Source organism: Polyodon spathula, chromosome 20 (genome assembly GCF_017654505.1).
Source record: "Polyodon spathula isolate WHYD16114869_AA chromosome 20, ASM1765450v1, whole genome shotgun sequence".
Taxonomy (NCBI): domain Eukaryota; kingdom Metazoa; phylum Chordata; class Actinopteri; order Acipenseriformes; family Polyodontidae; genus Polyodon; species Polyodon spathula.
The window spans coordinates 30997378-31020511 of record NC_054553.1 but is presented as its reverse complement, the minus strand read 5'-3'; the positions used below and the strand labels follow the sequence as shown (position 1 = coordinate 31020511).

The 23134-nt window shown below is 41.9% G+C and overlaps 1 protein-coding gene across 1 annotated transcript in view; it reads left to right on the top strand.

Annotated features, from left to right (window-relative positions):
• The window catches only part of LOC121295472 (alpha-1,6-mannosylglycoprotein 6-beta-N-acetylglucosaminyltransferase B-like), a 47263-nt gene extending 40798 nt beyond the window's left edge, over nt 1-6465 (top strand). The window contains exons 13-18 of the mRNA XM_041220107.1: nt 1052-1207; nt 1488-1634; nt 1842-1958; nt 3779-3853; nt 4910-5175; nt 5523-6465. Of these exons, the coding sequence (XP_041076041.1) occupies nt 1052-1207; nt 1488-1634; nt 1842-1958; nt 3779-3853; nt 4910-5175; nt 5523-5721 (960 nt within the window). The 3' untranslated portion in view covers nt 5722-6465. The remainder of the gene's footprint in view (nt 1-1051; nt 1208-1487; nt 1635-1841; nt 1959-3778; nt 3854-4909; nt 5176-5522) is intronic.
• The last annotated feature ends 16669 nt before the right edge of the window (nt 6466-23134 follow it).

The window sequence follows — 23134 nt, the reverse complement described above, 5'->3', positions numbered from 1 at the left end:
TTAAACCGTGTGACTGGCAGGAGCTTGATGAACATGATTAAGAGAAATGGCTTGACCTGGACCGCTAGCTTTAACTGCACCGTTCTGGCAGGGGATGTGCCTCAGCATCCAGTCTGTCACTGCGAGAACATGGCATAGCGACTGAAGCCTCATTTTATACAAGATGTTTACTGTTTTATTAAGCTTCGTTTGGACTTGGTGGGGAAACAAAACACAAGGTAGTGGGGGGGGTACCAATACAAATAATGTATTACGGTGTTACCTCTTCATAACAATGTAGTCGGGATCCACAGATATGACACTGTACAGTACAAGAATAATAAGTGCTTTTGCGTTGGCAGTAAGGGGCAAATATATACCCTGTTCCACAGTAGGGGGTTTTCACATCCTTCTCTATATGTAATCTATAACCCTTGGGGTATCCCCTCCAGACTCCCTCGCTGGGGATTGGCTCTGACACAGACACTCAAATCTCCAATCTGTGCCCAAAGGCTCTCTCCAGGAATATGCTTTCCATTAGTTCAAAGAAAATGAAGGGGCCTGCTTGTTAGACATTTCATTATACCTTTAATTAGAGAAAAGGGCTGCCCTTCTTGTGAAGCAGTGCCTATGGCTTGTTATCCCAGCAAAAACATGTATTTTATTTGAATTAATTCTGCCTGGAAGACTTAGTGGAGGAGATAATCTCCTAATTGGCTCTGCAAACCCTCACAGCGGAGTCTATTGATCCTGCTGCCTCCCATTACAACCACAGGCCGTACAACAGAGTGAAACTAGGCTTCTCATAAGCTAAGAGGAAGTCACAGTTAGAGGAAGGCATTCCCAGCCAAAACAGAGAAAGCCCACCCACTATCTGTTTAGCTCATTATATATTGTTTTATATTTTTTGTCAGCATTTTTTGTGTATCGGCATATAGTTGAGGATCCTTGTCATAGATGCAGTATTTGGTATTAGAAAACGAGCGATGGGGACCAGAGCAGTAACTGCAATGAATCGATCATGTTTAAAAGCTGCTGTTTCTAAGCTGGTCTATTCTTGGGTGCTGAGCAGGGGAAGGAGAGGTTTCTGCAGATCCTGCATCGCTTCATGGAGATCCACGGCACGGTGTACTATGAGACTCAGCGCCCCCCGGAGGTCCCGGCCTTTGTGAAGAACCACGGACTGCTGCCCCAGAATGAGCTACAGCAGCTCCTCCGCAGAGCCAAGGTGAGCTTTCGAGACAGGCTGCTGCCCTGGGGAACCCACAGCCAAATTCCCTTCAACACGACACACAACACAGGAAATGCTTTCAGTGAATTGCATGCTCTGTTTGTTTAATTATTATTATTCATTATAGAACTACTAAATTAAATATTTCAGTGACTTAGGTTGTCATTGTCTTCAATATCCTATGTTTGCTCTGTTTTTGTGTTTCTTCACATCATGCTATTAGCTCTGTGCTGACTTTGTAAGAGCAGGAAGTGACCTCTTTCTCTGTCTCCCCCAGCTCTTTATCGGGTTTGGGTTTCCCTACGAAGGCCCCGCCCCTTTGGAAGCCATAGCCAATGGATGCATATTTCTGCAGCCCAAGTTTCGCCCATCCCACAACTCCCTAAACCACGAGTTCTTCAGAGGAAAGCCCACTTCGAGAGAGGCAAGTCGGTTCTTGGTTGAATATGTGTGTGTGTGTAGAGAGGAGGGCGTCTCCTTCTCGACAGCACTCTCTCACAGTACTCCATTATTTCTACTGTAAATGTTCTTTATAGTAGTTACTCAAGGTGATTGAGCAGATTAAATCCTGATGATTACTTTTCTCAGCTGTGTTGCCAGACCAGCTCAGTATGTGGTCATTTCTCCCCAGGTCTCATCCCAGCACCCCTATGCAGAGCAGTATATTGGGAGGCCCCATGTTCTCACTGTGGACTACAACAACTCCGAGGAGTTTGAGTCTGCCATCCGAGAGATCATGACAACCAAGGTACCAGCCGGTACTGGTTTATTGTGTACACACCGGATTTTTGTCCTTGCTAAATATAAAGATACAGTGACTCTGGAGAAACATCCATTTTGATTTGGTTAGCAGCAGTGCAATGACAATATTCATTTGATAACAATGTGAATTATATCGAGCCCAATGTCTCATACATCTCACCTAAGAAAAAGCATTAATGATCAGTGGATCGAGTAAACTCGTAGCTATTCCTGCTCCCTCCAGCAGGTGTCGTTAGCAGCAATTTTGTTTCAGGATTGATGGTGGATGTGATGCTATGCATTTTAGATATGAAGGACAACAATACAGTGTAGTTCATAGTACAAATAGCAGACATGTCATTTCTTCTAGAAATTGACTAATTAGCTACAACTATACGCAAATAAGGAGTTGCTATTGGAAATGAAAATTGGTCATAAACTGTTCATATTCAAGTCCTTAGAAGTGCTATTAAATTGAAATATGAAATGCAATCAGAGATGATAAGACTGCACAGGAATAGGAGACACTTGAGAAGAAATGAACCGTATCATTTTTCTTAATGGGAAATGGCAGTCGCTGTGCTTTGAACAGAAAGAAAGTGTAATATTAATGAGAGAAGGACCTGAGAAGCAGAGGTCAGGGGAGAGATTAAATGCTTAGCGCTGCCTCTGTTCATTTTCGATTATCCTGTACATATTCTCTGTGGTTGATTTAATGGAGCTGGTATTGTGCGGTTCTGGTGAGTGATGAGAGTACATGTTGTTAGTGGCGAATGAACCACAGCCTAATGGAGAATCAGACATTCACAGCCATGCTTCCCAAATTAGCTTCAGCGGAGCGCCTGCCACAATGTCATACACTGAGGGCTGTTTGTTTTGGGGACTGCTCTGTATGCTAGTGCTGTGTGTTTATTATATTAAATGTACACTGGTAGCTTCATGGATACGCTTCTGCTCAGCTTTAACCAGTAACATCCACTGCCTACCTGTGGCGCTAACCAGTTAGACACAAGCCTCCCAGCCCGTGGCACTTCAGTTTGTGTCCCAAGCCATTGGTAATGCTGACCACACTAGACCTACTAGATTCCCAGACATCAGCTGTAAAAATCCAGCTCAAATCATTAAGCCACTTTACAGTATCTGTAAGCCTTGTCCTGTATCCTGTAGCGGCCACACTGACTCTCACTTCATGACTCCCTTCTAGGAAACACCTTGTCCTTAATCATGAAGACTATAGACATGCTCTTCCAAGGTGTTTCACACACTGCAGTCTTGCCTTCTCGTGTTTCATTTCAGTCTCTAACCTTGTCCTGCCCTGCCTGAAACCCGTATCTTAGTGTGTCTAGATTAGCTATTGAAATGCCACTCTGAGAGGGAATGAATTCATGCTTCAGTAAGTGTGTGTGCAGCAGGAGGCATCTCTTATTTGAAGTTCTGTGATTGTGTCTCTGGCTCCCCACCCTTTAGAGGATTAGTTCACATGCTAATAATGTGCCCCTTCCTTTAACCCTGGAGCTCGGGTTCAAACCTCTCTTCACTCACAAAGGAAGGGAGTTTCTTTGGTGTGGGGTCAGAACCGATGCTACGTGTAGAAAAGTCTTCATGGTGCTTTTCCATTCAGCAGTTCAGGTGCAGAAATTCAGATACCCACTTAACCCTAACACTTAAACCTTTGCTAAATATACTGGAATCACTGATAGACAGGCGCCCGCTGGTTCACATTTACTCTGAAATGGAAGACCCTTTTATTAGGAATGTTGCGCAGTTTCAGCCGTTGGCCTCCTGCAGTGAATCCCTGCGAATGCTCGGTGTGTTTGTGCCCCTCAGGTGGAGCCCTACCTGCCCTATGAGTACACATGTGAGGGGATGCTGGAGCGAGTACACGCCTACATCCAGCACCAGGTCAGTATGGGTCCCCTGTGCGAATGATCTGCATTGTTAATGAGGAGCCACAATGCTACGAGTCACTGGTAGAATGGCACCACCGTGGTGAAACATGCTTATATAAAGAATACTGTCCAGATAGTAGAAACCATTATGCAATAGTTGTTCCAAAATCATTGTCGTGCCACTGCTGGTATTGCTGCTATGCCCTCATGATTTAAATAGGGCTACAGGTTGAATGTGTTGGTAGTAAGGGCCATCGCTGTGCCTTGAATATTGGATACAAAAATGCAGTCTTAATTCCAACAGTGTCTGAGCAAAATGCCATGGCCCAGTTTTGTGTTGCTAGTGCAGGCTCTGATCCCAGCAGGGCCACTGTGAAGCCAGCTGTGCCACTGTGATTGCCTGACTTGCTTGATTAGCCTCAAGAATCCTGGAATTGAATCACAAACTCCAAAGCCTGTACTCACCAGGAGCTAGCTGTTTGCTCATCAGCCTCATTCTAAACAAGAAAAGCACTGTGTTCCACCATAGCCTCCAAGTATACTGAAAAGGAAAAGAAGTAAAGTTTCTGCGTGACTGCAGTGCTTGCCCAGCTGTGTAGTGGGAATGCAACAGCTTCTAAGCAGCTCCTTGAGATCATTTCGATCTTGATTTTCCTTCTTGCTTTTAATAAAAGATTACCAGTTCAATTCATAAACTGCCTCTTATCTCACTTTAACGTCTTTTGCAGGATAAAGATTTTCACTTTTTTATCAATAGGACTGGAAGTTAAGTAGAAATTTCAGTAAATAACTTCATAATGTGGGAGTAGAGAGCCTTTTAATCTATTTTTGTGAGACTCCTCCTTTAACAGCTAGTTAACAACACCACATGGGGAAGAAAAGCTGCCCCAACAAATACAACATAGAAAACACTCAGTGTCTAAGGAGCTGTAACACTACTGCTGTACATATTGCTCTGTTATAAACCCATCTGGATAACACCATGAGGTTTCATTATTCCACTGTGGCAAACCATGCTTGAGAACATATCATGTGCAGAAGTAATTTATTTGTTCAATCTCCCTCATAGGATTTCTGCAACCCAGGTGTTTCCATCGGGAACGATTCTAAAGTCTTGCCTGGGAACAGCTCCAGTCACTTTGTCCGTTTGCCGAACTCCAGCGGCCTGACCTGGTCTGGGAGCGTGGCTGGCCCATCCACCTGGCCCCCACTGAGTGCCATGAGGCTGCTGCTGTCGGAGGAAGGGCAGTCCTGCATTGAGCAGTGCCAGGACCACAGCCTGGTCTGTGAACCCACCTTCTTCCACTTCATCAACAGCAAGGAGGCTTTCACCCAGTGAGTTCCTTATCTTCTATCTTTCAGTGAGGCACGACCTTCAAGGGGTTGCACTGCAGACACACCTTCTGCTGGTTGCAGAGGCCATGATTAGCAATGATCTTGGACCGCCTCAGCTACCATCCGATTGTGTGATATGAGAGATATCTGCTTGTAATTTACATAGCCTGTAAAGCAGAAGCACATGATCATCCTTTTACAAAACCGGATAATAATACCAGAGATGATAATAATAATAATCTTCAGAAAAAGCCATATATACAACATCTTACACTAGTGCTGTGGACTGAGAGACATTATAATGAGGTGGGCTGCAAGCTACTCAGATTTATCTCCTTTTCTTTCAGGCTCCAGATCCAATGCGATGCTCTCGAGTCTGAAATGAATCACATCTACCCAGCGTTCTCCTTTAGCAGGCGGGACTGCTGCCTCCAGAAGGAGCCTTTGCTGTTCAGCTGCGCCGGGTTCCACAGCAAATTCCGGAGACTGTGCCCCTGCAGAGACTTCCGCAAGGGCCAGGTGGCGCTCTGCAGGGACTGCTTATGATGGAACCTCTGAGAGCAGGGCAGCCCTGCGACACGGGGCTCCTGGACAGCTCTGAACCCCTGAGAGCAGGGCAGCCCTGCGACAAGGGGCTCCTGGACAGCTCTGAACCCCTGAGAGCAGGGCAGCCCTGTGATACAGGGCTCCAGGACAGCTCTGAACCCCTGAGAGCAGGGCAGCCCTGTGATAAGGGGATCCTGGACAGCTCAACTCCTGAGAGCAAGGCAGCCCTGTGACACAGGGCTCTTGGACAGCTCTGAACCCGTGAGAGCAGGAGGGTCTGCAGCTTTATGAGACCTTCACACAACTTGACAAGCCAACCTGAAGGAAACAACAAACCTATGATGTCATCACACAGCTGGTTCCTCCACCGTTTCAGTCCCAGCCCTGAGTTCCAGCAATATAACTATTAAACACTATTGAAGATGGATACGACTTGGGCATGATCAGAGCTGCACTGATGCACACTGTCCCTGCCCACAAAGGCTATCTGACCCTCAGGGACCCAGGCAGCTGCAGGAACCCCTCCTGGAAGCATTACATAGGAAACATCACTTTTTCATTATCAAAGAAGGAGCACTTTGTTACTGTAAGGAAAGGGGTTGTGGTACAATTTAACCCTTACAGGCTGAGAGAAGATATTTTTTGAAACTGCATGCTGTCTCTGAATTGAACTGAAGGAGTTGGAATCTCGGGTTGTGCAGAACAAAAGGGAACAAATATTATTATATAATTTAATTTACTTAAGTGCTTCCAGTAAGTGCAATAATAATAATAATAATAATAATAATAATAAATAATAATAATAATAATAATAATAATAATAATAATAATAATAATAATAATAAATAAAGTATTTTTTTTTTAATTATAATTTTTTTTTTTTTTTTTTTTTTGGTTTTAAAAGAAACTGTTGGTCTTTGTCCTTCATTGAATGCTTGAAGATTCTGGTGTCCCTCAAGCACTGCATGCAAGTTTTAAAATTGGCCAATGCTTTTCAGTAGATTCCTGGTGTCTTTAAACCCCAAACCTCCAAAGATGTCAGGATTGGGTTTACCTCCAATCAAATGATCTTCCATGTCTACTCAGTGGCACTGGCAATGGCAGCACAAAAGCAGGAGCAACGACATGAGCCATGGGTTCAAGGATACAGCGGTGTTATCATGGTTATATTTCTGTGGTAATGCAGGGTTTGCTAATGTTTCTGCGAGGGATTCTTCAGCACAACACATTGGTGTTATAGTGGTATTCCAACCTCATTTTGCTTTGGTGGTAAATCTTCAAGCTGTGTTAAGAGTGAGGCAGCAAGCCAGTGAGAAGATGAAGATTAAGAATTCTCCAGTCAGTCTGAAATAATGGATAAGGAAAAAGATTCAGAAGTTCAAATTCATAGTCTATGTTGCTTTTATATTTTTTATACAACAGCTGGGCCCTGAACTTGTTTCAGTATGATACAAGACGTGCTTTGTCTTTGTGCACACATCTACAAGGGTTATTCATCTAAAGCATTCAATTGCTCTCCTTGGGGAGAATGCAGTCAGGGCATCAGAACTCGTCCTGATCCTCAACAGAAACTAGGGGATGTTTGTCAGCCACTGAGCAGACCAGACCAAGCAAACAGGAGAGATCTGTCCTGGAAAGTGGTTCATTTACACACACCGCCACACAAAAGCAAATCTTAGCACAAAGCGTAGAATAAACCCATCAAACCTGGCACTGAACCAGCCTCATTGTGTGTGACCCACGAGTAACTCCTCTCGTTAAACAAGGGAAGCAAGTGGAAATCAGGGTTGATCTTTCTATAATCTGTACACTCAACAGTCCTGAGCAAGTCTTTTTGTTTTCATTAATAATGCCTACAAGTCCCATGGCAATTCCTGGCTGTGAGCCTGCATGTGTATGAAATGGGATTGAGTCTACTGGTTTCTTACTGTCAGTCCTAGGGAGTATTGCTCCAGTGCATCATGAGACAATAAGTGCTAATCCCAGCTCAGCTGTTCAGTAAAGCTCTTTAAAGAACATTCTCTATTCCCCTTCCATACATCTGTATTACTGCATTCCGAAAGAAGGAGGGGGTCCTAATCCACACCAAGTTCAAGGGTGAGGACCTGTTGTTATCAAATAAGACGACAAACAATACAGGCATACAGTACAGATAATACAGACAGACAATACAAACAGATAATACAGACAATTCAAACAGATAATACAGACAATACAGTCAGACAATACAAACATATAATACAGACAACACAGACAGATAATACAGACAATACAGACAAACAATACAGGCATACAGTACAGACAGATAATACAGACACCACAGACAAACAATACAGACAAATACAGACAGACAATATAGACATTTATTTTCACAACACTTGCTCTAGCTAATAGGAAGACCATTTCCAAGTGGAGGACTGGAAAAAGATTTGTCTGAAGATAATGCGAACCCAACGATTGGTGTCTGTAAACACATGTCTTGCAAAGAAGAGGTTTGTTCCTTTGCTAATCAGTTATTACCAGGAGAACCGGATACCTAGTTTTTCTACAACAATGTGTGACACTGCTGTCAGCAGTAAAGGCTGTGTTGTATCTCAGCAGGGTTAGGGCTTCTATTATAATCACTATCACTGTTTTGGTGTCATGGCAAACACTTCCCTGACTATGTGCTTTGTAGATTGGGAGCAGCTTTAAAATGCTATAGCTATTTCTGTCTGAATTCTGACCAACTCATTGGAAATACAGGAGACACGAGGAATGCTCTTACGAGAATGAAATGATATTTTTTGTATTACTCTGCTTTGGATAAAGCATGATGGGTATGCTTGACACATTTTGAAATACAATAAAAGAACCTGTTCAACTTAATCACAAAACTGAAAAGGTAGCGATGCAGTCAGATAAGGGGCTGAAGAAAATGTGTGATGCAGACAGAGAGCTACAAACAGATGTATGAACTTGACAGATAATCATGCACCATCACTAATGAGAACAGTAGGGAAAAGAAACAAGTTTAAGTTATTTTGAAAAAACTGCATCAAACAGTAATCAACGTGTACTGTTTATTTGTCAAGGGTTCTACAGACACTTCAGCACTGTAGCGAAGTACATGCTAACTCATCACTGTAGGGGAACAGTGGCAGTGACTGCTGATTTCAAATAGTGTACACAGCAGGTTACAAAATGCCGCACAACTAAAAAGAGAAACTCATGCTTTAAAAAGTGTGCAATACACCTGCAAAAACTGTTCCTCCCATAACTGAAATCTATCCAAATACAGTGCATTTCGAGCAATAGTGTGAATGGCTCCATGTGCCTGCAAGAAGCAAGCCTTGCTTTTCAAGGCAGGTGAAAGCAGGTTTGTTGTGCAGGGAGCAGTCGTGTCATTTTCCACAGCACCTGCTGCTCTTAGCAATTGCTCAACAGTTACCTCCAGCTTTGTGTGCTGCTAAGGGCAGTTCCTGTCTGCAGTTTGGCATGTAGGGCATATCCATACAGAATAGAGTTAGAGATTAAATGGGAACAAGATGCTGATAAACACGTATACTGCATGAACAAATATAAGAGAGTCCTGATTAGCTGATATTAACCTTGGGCCTCTGAGAATCCTTCCCATCTCAGCTCCACAGGACTGTGATGAGCAAAAGACAGACAATGATTAAATATAAACTAGCAGAAAAATAACAGGCTAATGCAGAAATAATGACAATTCCCCAGGGCATTGTCCCTCCAAACGGCCTGGAAAGCATCCAGTTCATATTGCAGCCATGCTCCAATCCGCTCCTGCAGCTGGCAGTGCAGTCCAGTAATGCACGTTATTAAAAACAACATTGTAGCTATTTTAAGTGAAAGCCTCAGGGGACTTTGTGCAATAGTGCCACAATAATTTAGTTTTTCATTTTCTGCTTTTTTATGCAAAAAAAATAGGACAGCAGGGACCTAAGAGTTCTGCGCCTGAATTTCCAATAGTATAGAAGAGAATTCCTATGAAAACTGGTTGTGTGGCTGGTAGCAAGTGGTGTTCATTCAAGATTAACAAGCAATACAAGACTTTCAATATCATGATTTCCCCATAGAACATCACCAATAATTAAATATGATCTATTGTTGATTAATAAAGGAAAGACCAGGAGTTCCTCAGGGATCTTAAACCAATGGCATGTGTTTCCCACCTCCTAAATCTGCCCCAGTTCTAAAATACGTAACCTTGTTGTGGGAATATGCACAAGGTTTCTCAGAATGTCTTTTCACTACTAAAGGAGTTACAGTATTGTAATCTGTATTCAAATGATGCAGTGACTGTGTTCACATTTTATATGGGTAAGTGGACAGTTTTTAAATGAGTGTTTAAAAGTCCATTGCTAATCTGATCGCTGCAGCAGTGTGTTTTACGTGCTACCAGGTCTGCGCAAGCTGTTTTCTTTTCCCTTGTTCCACTGTTTGTTTGCACGGCTTTGGTCTAAGTCCTTTGCTTGTTTTCTAAGCAATGTTTTTTTGACCTAGTTGTGCTATGAGTGAAATTCTGTGATTGCTAAGAAGATGACTGCAGCCTGCCTCAGGGAGAGGGGCGTGCAGCGAAATCTCATTCCGTGTCACTGTATGTTCATTTCATTTATATGTATTGGTTTAGCTCATCTGCAGAAGCAGAAAGTTCATACAGATTTGTGCACAAAATTAGTACTCAGTTTCTGAAAACATTATTCTCAATATAATAATAATAATAATAATAATAATAATAATAATAATAATAATAATAATAATAATAATAATCATTGGATTAACTGCACAATGCAACACAATAGGTTGCCTCTGCTTGAGAATGATCCAGAACAAAGCTCTTTCTTCCAATGAATTCTGTTGACCTCACCTCATAAGCTTGCTTTGTTTTGAGTGTCAGTTCCATTTTGCTCCCCTGACAGCATTGCAGAAATGATCGCGATGTCACCTATATCTCCAGCAGCCACTGCTCTTGATGAGTAATGGGCACTGTCGAGTCCAGACGAGATCCATCCTGCCTGCAAGCTGCAGAACCAGCTACCGTGCACATTAATAAATAGGGATTCTGCTTCTTCCTGCACACAGCCAATTGATGTGTCAAGCCTACTTCTCACTGGAAGACTGTTTGTAATTACACAACAAGCAACAGCAATGCAAAAACAATCCCAGGAGTTGCCATGTCATTCCGGGGCCAAAAACAAAGCAACAAGTAAAACAGTAAGCTTCTGTCTCTCCTAAATGAAACCTCCGTGTTCTGTTATGGGTTTGAAAGAGAAAACAACATTAACACGATGATGTTTTTTATACGACTAACTTTCCATACGTTGCTTAATTGAACTGGTTTGTGACATCACACCTGTAAAGAGGTGGCACTTGTCTGCCTCTGATTGGCGGTGCAGAGCTCCATTCCGCTGGTAATTATTTTAAAGGACCCTCGCTCTAACAAGGCCTGTAGAGCCTAATGTTCCTATTGTCATTCCGAGGCAGTCCAGTAACGCACAGGCCAGACACAAAGTGATTTGTACTGTAAATGCTTTGACAACACTGAGCCGTGTTTATCCCAACCACAATCAATAGCCAGGACTGGATTCCGCCAGGCTGTAATACATTGTAACCAATGCATTTTACCCAGTCCTGTCCACTGTCAAACCTATGGAACAGCCGCAGTATATATTTACGTACTGATAGAAATAGCAGGGTGCTTTCAGGGCACAGTCTTGTAAGAGAGAAACATATTTTTCTTCTTTGAATATTGGGAATCTGAAAGATTGAGAGTAAGAAGGTTGCGTCCTAGCTCCTGTCACATGGTTTGAAATAATACAGAGAAAGGGGTCACATGTCACTTCTTTCTTTCTTTGTATTTGTTAAGAATTAACAGGATACCCAAGATTCCAAGGATTGCATTTGGTGATTCTGATTTAATAATTGCACAAGGTGTGCAAGCTGGCTTTCTCATGCTTGGATGCACCCTGACCACAAGGATGCTGACCAATTACTAGACCCCAAGAACCCTCAGAACAGCAGACCAGGGACGTGGCACATTGCAACCACATTCTTAGAATATTCATAGAATGTTTCAAATTAGCAATTTAAAAATACAGTGCATTGAAATAAGAATAATAGGGTGTATACTTAATGCTAAGAAAAGCTTTGAAAATCCAGACTTTCTGCTTCTGCACAGTCCTGCAGTGAGGAGATCAGTGTGTAACAGTAGATCTGTGTCAGGATCCCTTCCTTCCCCTTGTGCTTGTGTGTCTCGCCGGTGAGTGAGGTCAGCGCAGTGCCCAGGGGGGAGTCTCTGTGAATCCAGGAAGACTGCCAGAGGGCACTGCCCAGTGGGGTAGTAATAATTCAGCCAGCGGCTCGCCAGAGTCAGAAGCCAGGTTTCTGTTGCTCTCGCCTACCCCCCTGGATTACTAAATGAAATGTTCCTGTTGAGCAGAAAGAGAGAAAGATCTGCTAGTGGAGCGAGGCAGGCCAAGTTAATAGCGACAATCTCTAGAACATTTTTATATTGATCTATCTTATTTTGATATCAGATTGAGCAGTCTTATCACGATGAATTTCTCAGGCATCTCTTGCTGATGGGAGAGTGAGGCTGGCTCCAGTTCTCTAGAGGGTCTGGAGTTCATTAGTTTCTTAATACTGTAGCAGTGTCCCCTATGAACTGTTTCCTCAGCAATTAGAAACCTTTAATAAAAGCAAACACCCTTGTTTTCCGGAGCATGAACACTTGAAACCCTGTTTTCTCCAGCGAGCTCCCCTGGGGAGCAGCTACCGTTCCTGTTTTCCTGCTTTCCTGCAGTTGTTTTGTACTGGAATGTGTTTGCTTAAAAGCCTCAGTCACTGCATTCCAGCAGATTTGGTCTTGGTGATGCAGAGACACCTCCATCCTCCCAGGGAGGATTGGCCAATCACTTCTAATTGGCATTCTTAAACCCAGAGACTTTGAGCTGATGTCAGATCTGCTGTGCTGAATACGGTAGGGTACGCATAACTCTCTGTAACCAGTAACCTATAAATAAAATTGTAGAGTAACTTTAGAGATTTGCAGTGTCTGTCAGCTTTCCGCTGTGGTTTAGAGAGAATGGGTAGAGGTGTGGATCTGTGTTCCATGCTGGCTGGTTTTAGATGCTGTGAGGTGTGGATCTGTGTTCCATGCTGGCTGGTTTTAGATGCTGTGAGGTGTGGATCTGTGTTCCATGCTGGCTGGTTTTAGATGCTGTGAGGTGTGGATTTGTGTTGCATGCTGGCTGGTTTTAGATGCTGTGAGGTGTGGATCTGTGTTCCATGCTGGCTGGTTTTAGATGCTGTGAGGTGTGGATCTGTGTTCCATGCTGGCTGGTTTTAGATGCTGTGAGGTGTGGATCTGTGTTCCATGCTGGCTGGTTTTAGATGCTGTGAGGTGTGGATCTGTGTTCCATGCTGGCTGGTTTTAGATGCTGTGAGGTGTGGATCTGTGTTCCATGCTGGCTGGTTTTAGATGCTGTGAGGTATGGATCTGTGTTAAATGCTGGCTGGTTTTAGATGCTGTGAGGTGTGGATCTGTGTTCCATGCTGGCTGGTTTTAGATGCTGTGAGGTGTGGATCTGTGTTAAATGCTGGCTGGTTTTAGATGCTGTGAGGTGTGGATCTGTGTTCCATGCTGGCTGGTTTTAGATGCTGTGAGGTGTGGATCTGTGTTCCATGCTGGCTGGTTTTAGATGCTGTGAGGTGTGGATCTGTGTTCCATACTGGCTGGTTTTAGATGCTGTGAGGTGTGGATCTGTGTTCCATGCTGGCTGGTTTTAGATGCTGTGAGGTGTGGATCTGTGTTCCATGCTGGCTGGTTTTAGATGCTGTGAGGTGTGGATCTGTGTTCCATGCTGGCTGGTTTTAGATGCTGTGAGGTGTGGATCTGTGTTCCATGCTGGCTGGTTTTAGATGCTGTGAGGTGTGGATCTGTGTTCCATGCTGGCTGGTTTTAGATGCTGTGAGGTGTGGATCTGTGTTCCATGCTGGCTGGTTTTAGATGCTGTGAGGTGTGGATCTGTGTTCCATGCTGGCTGGTTTTAGATGCTGTGAGGTGTGGATCTGTGTTCCATGCTGGCTGGTTTTAGATGCTGTGAGGTGTGGATCTGTGTTGCATGCTGGCTGGTTTTAGATGCTGTGAGGTGTGGATCTGTGTTCCATGCTGGCTGGTTTTAGATGCTGTGAGGTGTGGATCTGTGTTGCATGCTGGCTGGTTTTAGATGCTGTGAGGTGTGGATCTGTGTTCCATGCTGGCTGGTTTTAGATGCTGTGAGGTATGGATCTGTGTTAAATGCTGGCTGGTTTTAGATGCTGTGAGGTGTGGATCTGTGTTCCATGCTGGCTGGTTTTAGATGCTGTGAGGTGTGGATCTGTGTTAAATGCTGGCTGGTTTTAGATGCTGTGAGGTGTGGATCTGTGTTCCATGCTGGCTTGTTTTAGATGCTGTGAGGTGTGGATCTGTGTTCCATGCTGGCTGGTTTTAGATGCTGCTAATACTCTGTGTTCTATGGTGTCTGGCACCTTAGTTTATGGATCCTTGAACTGCCATATGGACGAGCCGACACACTGCATGCACAAGCTTATGGTTGCACACCTGGTGCCAAGAAAACACAGAAGACAATTTATAAACCCAGCACTGTTTTGTTACAGAGAGAGTGCAGGTTAATAATGATTACAGTAACTGTATACAAAAAAAGAATTGGCCTTTAAAATGTTTTATTCCCCATAAAAACATCTACCAATAAAATATAAAAATGTAATATTTTCCTTGTATGAGATTCTAATAATAGTACAATGTGAAGCAATTAACACAGCATGTAAAATGCTGCAATTCATTCGCCATGCTCCATGCTGTTCTTTTGACAGTGTCGTAAGTCTGCCTGTCTTGTCCACTGGCTCCGTGGAGACGTGCCTGTCTGTCCTCTGAGGGTGTTCTGCCACTCAAGTTGTCCCTCACGCATAGGCTTTTAAACTCTCTGAGGACAGGCCCTGTCAGAACAGAATCCAGACTGCAGCACATTGCTGGCCAGTTTCAATGTGATTAGGTATGTAGCGCATTGCTGGCCAGTTTCAATGTGATTAGGTATGTGGTGCATTGCTGGCCAGTTTCAATGTGATTAGGTATGAAGCGCATTGGTGGCCAGTTTCAATGTGATTAGGTATGTAGCACATTGCTGGCCAGTTTCAATGTGATTAGGTATGAAGCGCATTGCTGGCCAGTTTCAATGTGATTAGGTATGTAGCACATTGCTGGCCAGTTTCAATGTGATTAGGTATGAAGCGCATTGCTGGCCAGTTTCAATGTGATTAGGTATGAAGCGCATTGGTGGCCAGTTTCAATGTGATTAGGTATGAAGCGCATTGGTGGCCAGTTTCAATGTGATTAGGTATGAAGCGCATTGCTGGCCAGTTTCAATGTGATTAGGTATGAAGCGCATTGGTGGCCAGTTTCAATGTGATTAGGTATGAAGCGCATTGCTGGCCAGTTTCAATGTGATTAGGTATGAAGCGCATTGGTGGCCAGTTTCAATGTGATTAGGTATGAAGCGCATTGGTGGCCAGTTTCAATGTGATTAGGTATGAAGCGCATTGCTGGCCAGTTTCAATGTGATTAGGTATGAAGCGCATTGCTGGCCAGTTTCAATGTGATTAGGTATGAAGCGCATTGCTGGCCAGTTTCAATGTGATTAGGTATGAAGCGCATTGCTGGCCAGTTTCAATGTGATTAGGTATGAAGCGCATTGCTGGCCAGTTTCAATGTGATTAGGTATGAAGCGCATTGCTGGCCAGTTTCAATGTGATTAGGTATGAAGCGCATTGCTGGCCAGTTTCAATGTGATTAGGTATGTAGCACATTGCTGGCCAGTTTCAATGTGATTAGGTATGTAGCGCATTGCTGGCCAGTTTCAATGTGATTAGGTATGTAGCGCATTGCTGGCCAGTTTCAATGTGATTAGGTATGAAGCGCATTGCTGGCCAGTTTCAATGTGATTAGGTATGTAGCGCATTGCTGGCCAGTTTCAATGTGATTAGGTATGAAGCGCATTGCTGGCCAGTTTCAATGTGATTAGGTATGAAGCGCATTGCTGGCCAGTTTCAATGTGATTAGGTATGTAGCACATTGCTGGCCAGTTTCAATGTGATTAGGTATGTAGCGCATTGCTGGCCAGTTTCAATGTGATTAGGTATGTAGCGCATTGCTGGCCAGTTTCAATGTGATTAGGTATGTAGCGCATTGCTGGCCAGTTTCAATGTGATTAGGTATGAAGCGCATTGCTGGCCAGTTTCAATGTGATTAGGTATGTAGCACATTGCTGGCCAGTTTCAATGTGATTAGGTATGTAGCGCATTGCTGGCCAGTTTCAATGTGATTAGGTATGAAGCGCATTGCTGGCCAGTTTCAATGTGATTAGGTATGCAGCACAAACGCTGGCACAAAGCTGTCATATTTCTGAAGTCAATTTACAAGATTAGATTTTACTGCTGGGAAATTAAATTGGAAGGAGGATTTTTTTTCATTGGTGACTATTGTGCATTTTAGCCATGTTGCTTAGTTCTTTCTGAGCTGCATTTAAGTCGTGTTTTTACTCATTAAGCCAGTAATAAATTAATTAGGGGCCAACGTATGTAATCTGTTGGAGAGGGTTTGGTTTGAAACCAGAGCGTGGTATTAACTCTGATGTGGTTCAAGTCTCAGGCTGTGGTTCAAGTCTCAGAGGTTTGGAGGGCACTGTCTTGCTCGTTAGGAAGGGAACCCCCTCATTCTGCAGAGTAGATGGGTACCACTGACAGCTGTAGAAACAACATGCGGTCTGAGGCGTCACAAAGGAAATCTATAATATGAGAACGAAAAGCGCAGTGGCCGCTGTGACGGGGGGAAGAGCCAGGCAATGTTCTGGAACTTAGGGGGGTAAAAAGTCATATATACAAACGCCATTTGCCTTCATAAGCATGCAAATACGTGAGTGTGACAGTCAGAGACAGGCAGTTTGTTGAATAATTGGACTAGGTGGCGAGCCTGGAGTGCTGTTTAAGTGTAGTGCCATGGCAGGCTGTCTGTGTAGATTGCTAATCAGAGTAGTTTTCTGAATTGCTATCTGTCCCGCCTTGTCAGTAACATCCATCTTACTGACGCACACACTTCACTGTATGTGTGTGTATGTCTATATATATATATATATATATATATATATATATATATATATATATATATATATATATATATACACACACACTATATTTTATTTTTTCTTCACATTGTGGTGAAAGATTGCTTCTCTTTTTCTCTTTCATATGGACCGTTGCCAGGGGATACCTGTGGTTTTCTTTTGGAACATTCTATAATCTCAGAGCTGTGTACCTAATTTAGGGTAAAAATTGCTTATCAAGCCAAAAAGTAATATAGATTTTCCATTATGACTTGGAAAATAAGCTTTCAAAGTTGAGTGATGAGAATCCCATTATCACACTATTGAGTAACATGCCATTATACCATGGTGTCTTTCAAGCAGTAAACCTAATTTTAAAATTAAAAGGGGCACATAATTCAGACAAAAATCCATTGCAAAAAGTAAGTGTTAACTTTACAGTGCAGTACAGTACAGGTACACGGAACAAAGCTCTCTGTCTCAGGTTCTGTTAAATAAAATTGATATTAATTAACTTTTTGAATTAAAGATAATTGTTCCATTATCTTTAATGGAACGTGCAATAAATCAATATGAGTCAAATAATATGGGGTTATTATCAGAAATGAATGTACAGCTATGATCCGGTGGCATATTTAAATGAGGGACACACATTGAAACACATTGATCTCTCCAGTTCAAATAAATACAGTGCAGCTATATAACAGATCTAATAAACGGAGTACAGCTATATAACAGATCTAATAAATAGAGTACAGCTATATAAGAGATCTAATAAATAGAGTTCAGCTATATTATAGATCTAATAAATACAGTTCAGCTATATAACAGATCTAATAAATAGAGTACAGCTATATAACAAATCTAATAAATAGAGTTCAGCTATATAAGAGATCTAATAAATACAATACAGCTATATAACAGATCTAATAAATAGAGTTCAGCTATATTATAGATCTAATAAATAGAGTTCAGCTATATAACAGATCTAATAAATACAGTACAGCTATATAAGAGATCTAATAAATACAATACAGCTATATAACAGATCTAATAAATAGAGTTCAGCTATATAAGAGATCTAATAAATACAATACAGCTATATAAGAGATCTAATAAATACAATACAGCTATATTATAGATCTAATAAATAGAGTTCAGCTATATAACAGATCTAATAAATACAGTACAGCTGTATAAGAGATCTAATAAATACAATACAGCTATATAACAGATCTAATAAATAGAGTACAGCTATATAACAGATCTAATAAATACAGTACAGCTATATAACAGATCTAATAAATAGAGTACAGCTATATAAGAGATCTAATAAATACAGTGCAGCTATATAACAGATCTAATAAACAGAGTACAGCTATATAACAGATCTAATAAATAGAGTTCAGCTATATAAGAGATCTAATAAATACAATACAGCTATATAACAGATCTAATAAATAGAGTTCAGCTATATAAGAGATCTAATAAATACAATACAGCTATATAACAGATCTAATAAATAGAGTTCAGCTATATAAGAGATCTAATAAATACAATACAGCTATATAACAGATCTAATAAATAGAGTTCAGCTATATAAGAGATCTAATAAATACAATACAGCTATATAACAGATCTAATAAATAGAGTTCAGCTATATAAGAGATCTAATAAATACAATACAGCTATATAACAGATCTAATAAATACAGTACAGCTGTATAACAGATTTAATAAATAGAGTACAGCTATATAAGAGATCTAATAAATACAATACAGCTATATAACAGATCTAATAAATAGAGTACAGCTATATAACATGATTTTGAAAGTAGTAAACTTATAATTATTGTGCTCCACTGTGAGATCAGACTTAAAGTAATTAATATTGAGCAGTATGCCAAGGGAATGGAAACAAAAGGAGGTGGTGAGACTGTGAGCTCCATTGCTGAAATAGCTTTGCTGCAGTCCATTGCTGAAATAGCTTTGCTGCAGTCCATTGCTGAAATAGCTTTGCTCAAGTCCATTGCTGAAATAGCTTTGCTGCAGGAGCTGTTAGAATCTGAGCGCACCACCCTGCACTCTACCCAGGAACACCTCCTTCACTTTTGAAAAGAAGACACTGCAACTCAGCATGTCTGATCCTTTAACATATCCTGAAATAATTACATGAATACTGGTGTTTTAATGAAACGCTGCAGTTATCCCTCGTTACATTTTTACCTGATTAGGTACATATATTTCCAACATTAGCATTGTTCCTTTTTGCCACAGACTACAGTGCCCCTTAGTGGTGAAGCAGTGTAATTGTGGCAGAAAGTCCCCACAAAAACAGAGATTGTGCGTCTCAAGCTATCCTGTTTGAGTGGACCTATTCCAAACACCAAAGTTTTATACAGAGGCACACACAAACAGTTTTATGCAATCTCTCTCTCTCACACACACACACACACACACACACACACATCAAGAAGAATTCTATGTGAATTGATTTTTTTTGTCTCATTTTAAGTTTCTCAGAAGCACAGTACCCTGTTTTCAGCCCCACAGTTAATGGAGTTCTATTGTTCGGGGCTCGTTTATATCTCATAGGATTAAACCATTTCTTTGACAGGCAGCCCAAAATAAAAACCAATCTCGAGCCCATACAGTGGCATTTATCAGCACAAAAGAAACTTAATGGACTGAAAAACAGTGGAAAAGAAAAGAAAAAGCAGTGGGAGCCCTCGGCTCTCCCCAGACCTGAACTCTTCTATCTGGCAAAAGAGATTGACGTATGTTTGGGGCCGCCTTATGAGAAGCCTTTGAAAGTGCTGATCAATGATCAATACCAGCACAGCGACGATCAGATCCAGGAGACGGAAGTGCCAGTGTATGGGCTGATTGACAGGAGACATGCTGGCTGATTTGAGTGGATCTAGAGACAGAATGGCAGGTAGAATCTCTTATGAGTTGGATATTATTTTATTTGTATTTTATAAATGTTCTGATTGGTTTACAGAACAGTGCATTAACACTACGCACAGGCACACACACACAGAACAGTGCATTAACACTACACACAGACACACACACACAGAACAGTGCATTAACACTATGCACAGACACACACACACACACAGAACAGTGTATTAACACTACGCACAGGCACACACACACAGAACAGTGCATTAACACTACACACAGACACACACACACAAAACAGTGCATTAACACTATGCACAGACACACACACAGAACAGTGCATTAACACTATGCACAGACACACACACAGAACAGTGCATTAACACTACACACAGACACACACACACAGAACAGTGCATTAACACTACACACAGGCACACACACACAGAACAGTGCATTAACACTACACACAGACACACACACACAGAACAGTGCATTAACACTATGCACAGACACACACACAGAACAGTGCATTAACACTATGCACAGACACACACACAGAACAGTGCATTAACACTATGCACAGACACACACACAGAACAGTGCAATAACACTACACACAGGCACACACACACAGAACAGTGCATTAACACTACACACAGACACACACACACAAAACAGTGCATTAACACTATGCACAGACACACACACAGAACAGTGCATTAACACTATGCACAGACACACACACACAGAACAGTGCAATAACACTACGCACAGGCACACACACACACAGAACAGTGCATTAACACTACACACAGACACACACACACAGAACAGTGCATTGACACTACGCACAGGCACACACACACACAGAACAGTGCATTGACAGCACGCACAGGCACACACACCCACAGAACAGTGCATTGACAGCACGCACAGTCACACACACAGAACAGTGTATTAACACTATGCTCAGACACACACACTCAGAACAGTGCATTGACAACACATACAGTCCTATGTGACCTTGGAGGTATCCTGCTTAATAGTGTCTCCAGAAACCCAGGTGACCGTGGAGGTATCCTGCACAGAGAAACATACAAACAAGAACAGAGGCTATTTGATTGAAGGAAGTTTCACTACATTGGCTTGTTTATTTCCCATGAACTTTAAAGCTTTGAAAATCTTTCTCAATGTTTTTCTCTTGAGTAATGAACTAACCTAATTTCCTTTGAAAAAAACAAACACAAAAAAACTGTTTAGCAAAGCAAGTGTTTCCCTCTGGAGATTCACAGGCACATTCAACTTGGATGTAAAATAATATTGGGAAATGGGGTGTTGCGGGTTCTATAGACAGATTTCAAGGCTATTAGCAGAGGGGAGGAAAGGAGATAATGGGCTGCTGGTGAATCTTTTGTTCTGTGGTTTATGTGTTTTGGTGCTCTGGGTTTTCATGGCTGTATTGTATTTTTGTAGTTTATTAGAGTGTATTATTGTATGTATGCAGTTTATTAGAGGGCATTATGACCAGGTATTTGACTACATTGTTTTGGGTATGACCTTCCTGGACAGATTTATTACCTCACTCTCAGCAGCATGTTGGACCCAAATGACCTCCAGATGAGAAGGATTGAAACAAGCTCAGGCTATGCCTAGAATTACACATGGGTCACAGCTAAGAATAAAATATTAATACACCTGGAGAAATAGTTTTACCTACCAAGATTTTCAGATGAGCTTGCTGAGTTCAGTGTTTTATTTTTTAAAGAAACAAAGCTTCTTAGTTCCCTCCATCGCAAATCTGAGCAAGAGGTGCATTCTGTACAGCCACGTATGAATCTCTCCTTTCTAGTCCCAGCTCCTCTTTGATAGCCTCTAACGGAAACCCCTTCTGAGAAGTGTCGAGCTGATTATTTCAAAGTAACATAAGAGAGGAAGCATTACAACCAGGGCAGGGTGAATAAGACTTGCCATGTGTTTCATGGTCATAGCTAACAGACTGTTCTTTCCTCTGATTACATACAAACCCCATTATAGGCTGCACAGGGACCTGTAAGGTAAGAGGGCTGTTTATTGGCACAGCACTGAGAGGAGATGTCTTTTGCCACTAGAAGCCGCTAGTTTTGTCTCATTTTCAGGTTTTTTCAGCACTTGAAGTTGTTTTAATTGGCTCCCTGCTGTTCAAGCTGAGCCCCAGATATCAGCATTGAACCCTGGGGTATAGAGAGGTTGAGAAGAAACACATTGGCTGCATTAACAGGAAGGCTAGACGATGCACAAATAGATTAATCTGTTTGCAGTACTTGTATTGTGTAGAAGAAAACTCTCCACATGTCAATTACTGTACTTTAAATTCCTTTATGCAAGTAAAATTAACCTTGTGTCGCATTCAAATTTCTGGTGGCTGGAGATGTGAATTGAATATGTGATTAAATAATGAAATAATGAATTGAGACTCCAGCCACAGGTGTGTAAACAGGGTGATCATCACAGGTGCTGGATTGAATGGTTAGAGTTGATGTTGGGGAGAGGTCTGTCTTTTTTTTGTAGACTTGTTGTTTTGGCCCTTGTGCATTTTTATTTTGTTAATGTGTTTTGTTCTGTGTTCTGTTTAGTGTTTGTTTATTCTGTGTATTTTGTTATTAAATGTGCGCCTTGTGCTTTAAAACCTGCAACTTCTGTGCCTGAGTCTCCCTCCCTGGTGGAAACAGCTTGCTAGTGACATTGTCTTGCCACAGACCTCAACAGCAAATAATTCAAATTAACCCTATCACACGCTCCCTGAGAAAGGCATGTTAACTACACCAACACACCTGTTATCTGTATACTGTGGGATTCGTGTTCTATAATAATAATAATAATAATAATAATAATACAAACACTGTAAAAACAAATCTAATAAGAATGCCATTATTTATAACTATAAGGCTTTCAGCACCACCCCGCATGGACAGCTCCATGTAAAAACCACACGCAAGTGATCATGACCACTTTGTTATCAATGGTTAGTGAACTCTACCGTAGCTTTACTAATGGGCTTAACACAGACTTGGGGGATACCTGTATGTGTATTGTCTTCTCAAACTTACTCTCTGTCTCAGTACTCAGGGCTCTTCTTTCCATAAGAGAAGCAGAGATATTAAAGTATTCAGTTGAGCTGATAGGACAATACCCAAAACACCGAGCCACAGGTCACACAATGAGTGCTGAAGTTTTTTCTTTTCATGCAGCACCAAAGCACAGATCTATGAAGCTGGCAGAGAGTAACCTGATGAGGAATGCCAGGCAGGGCTTGTGAGACACACTGTGATTACTCACACATAAGATTCTGCTCGGGCAGGCATGAAGACA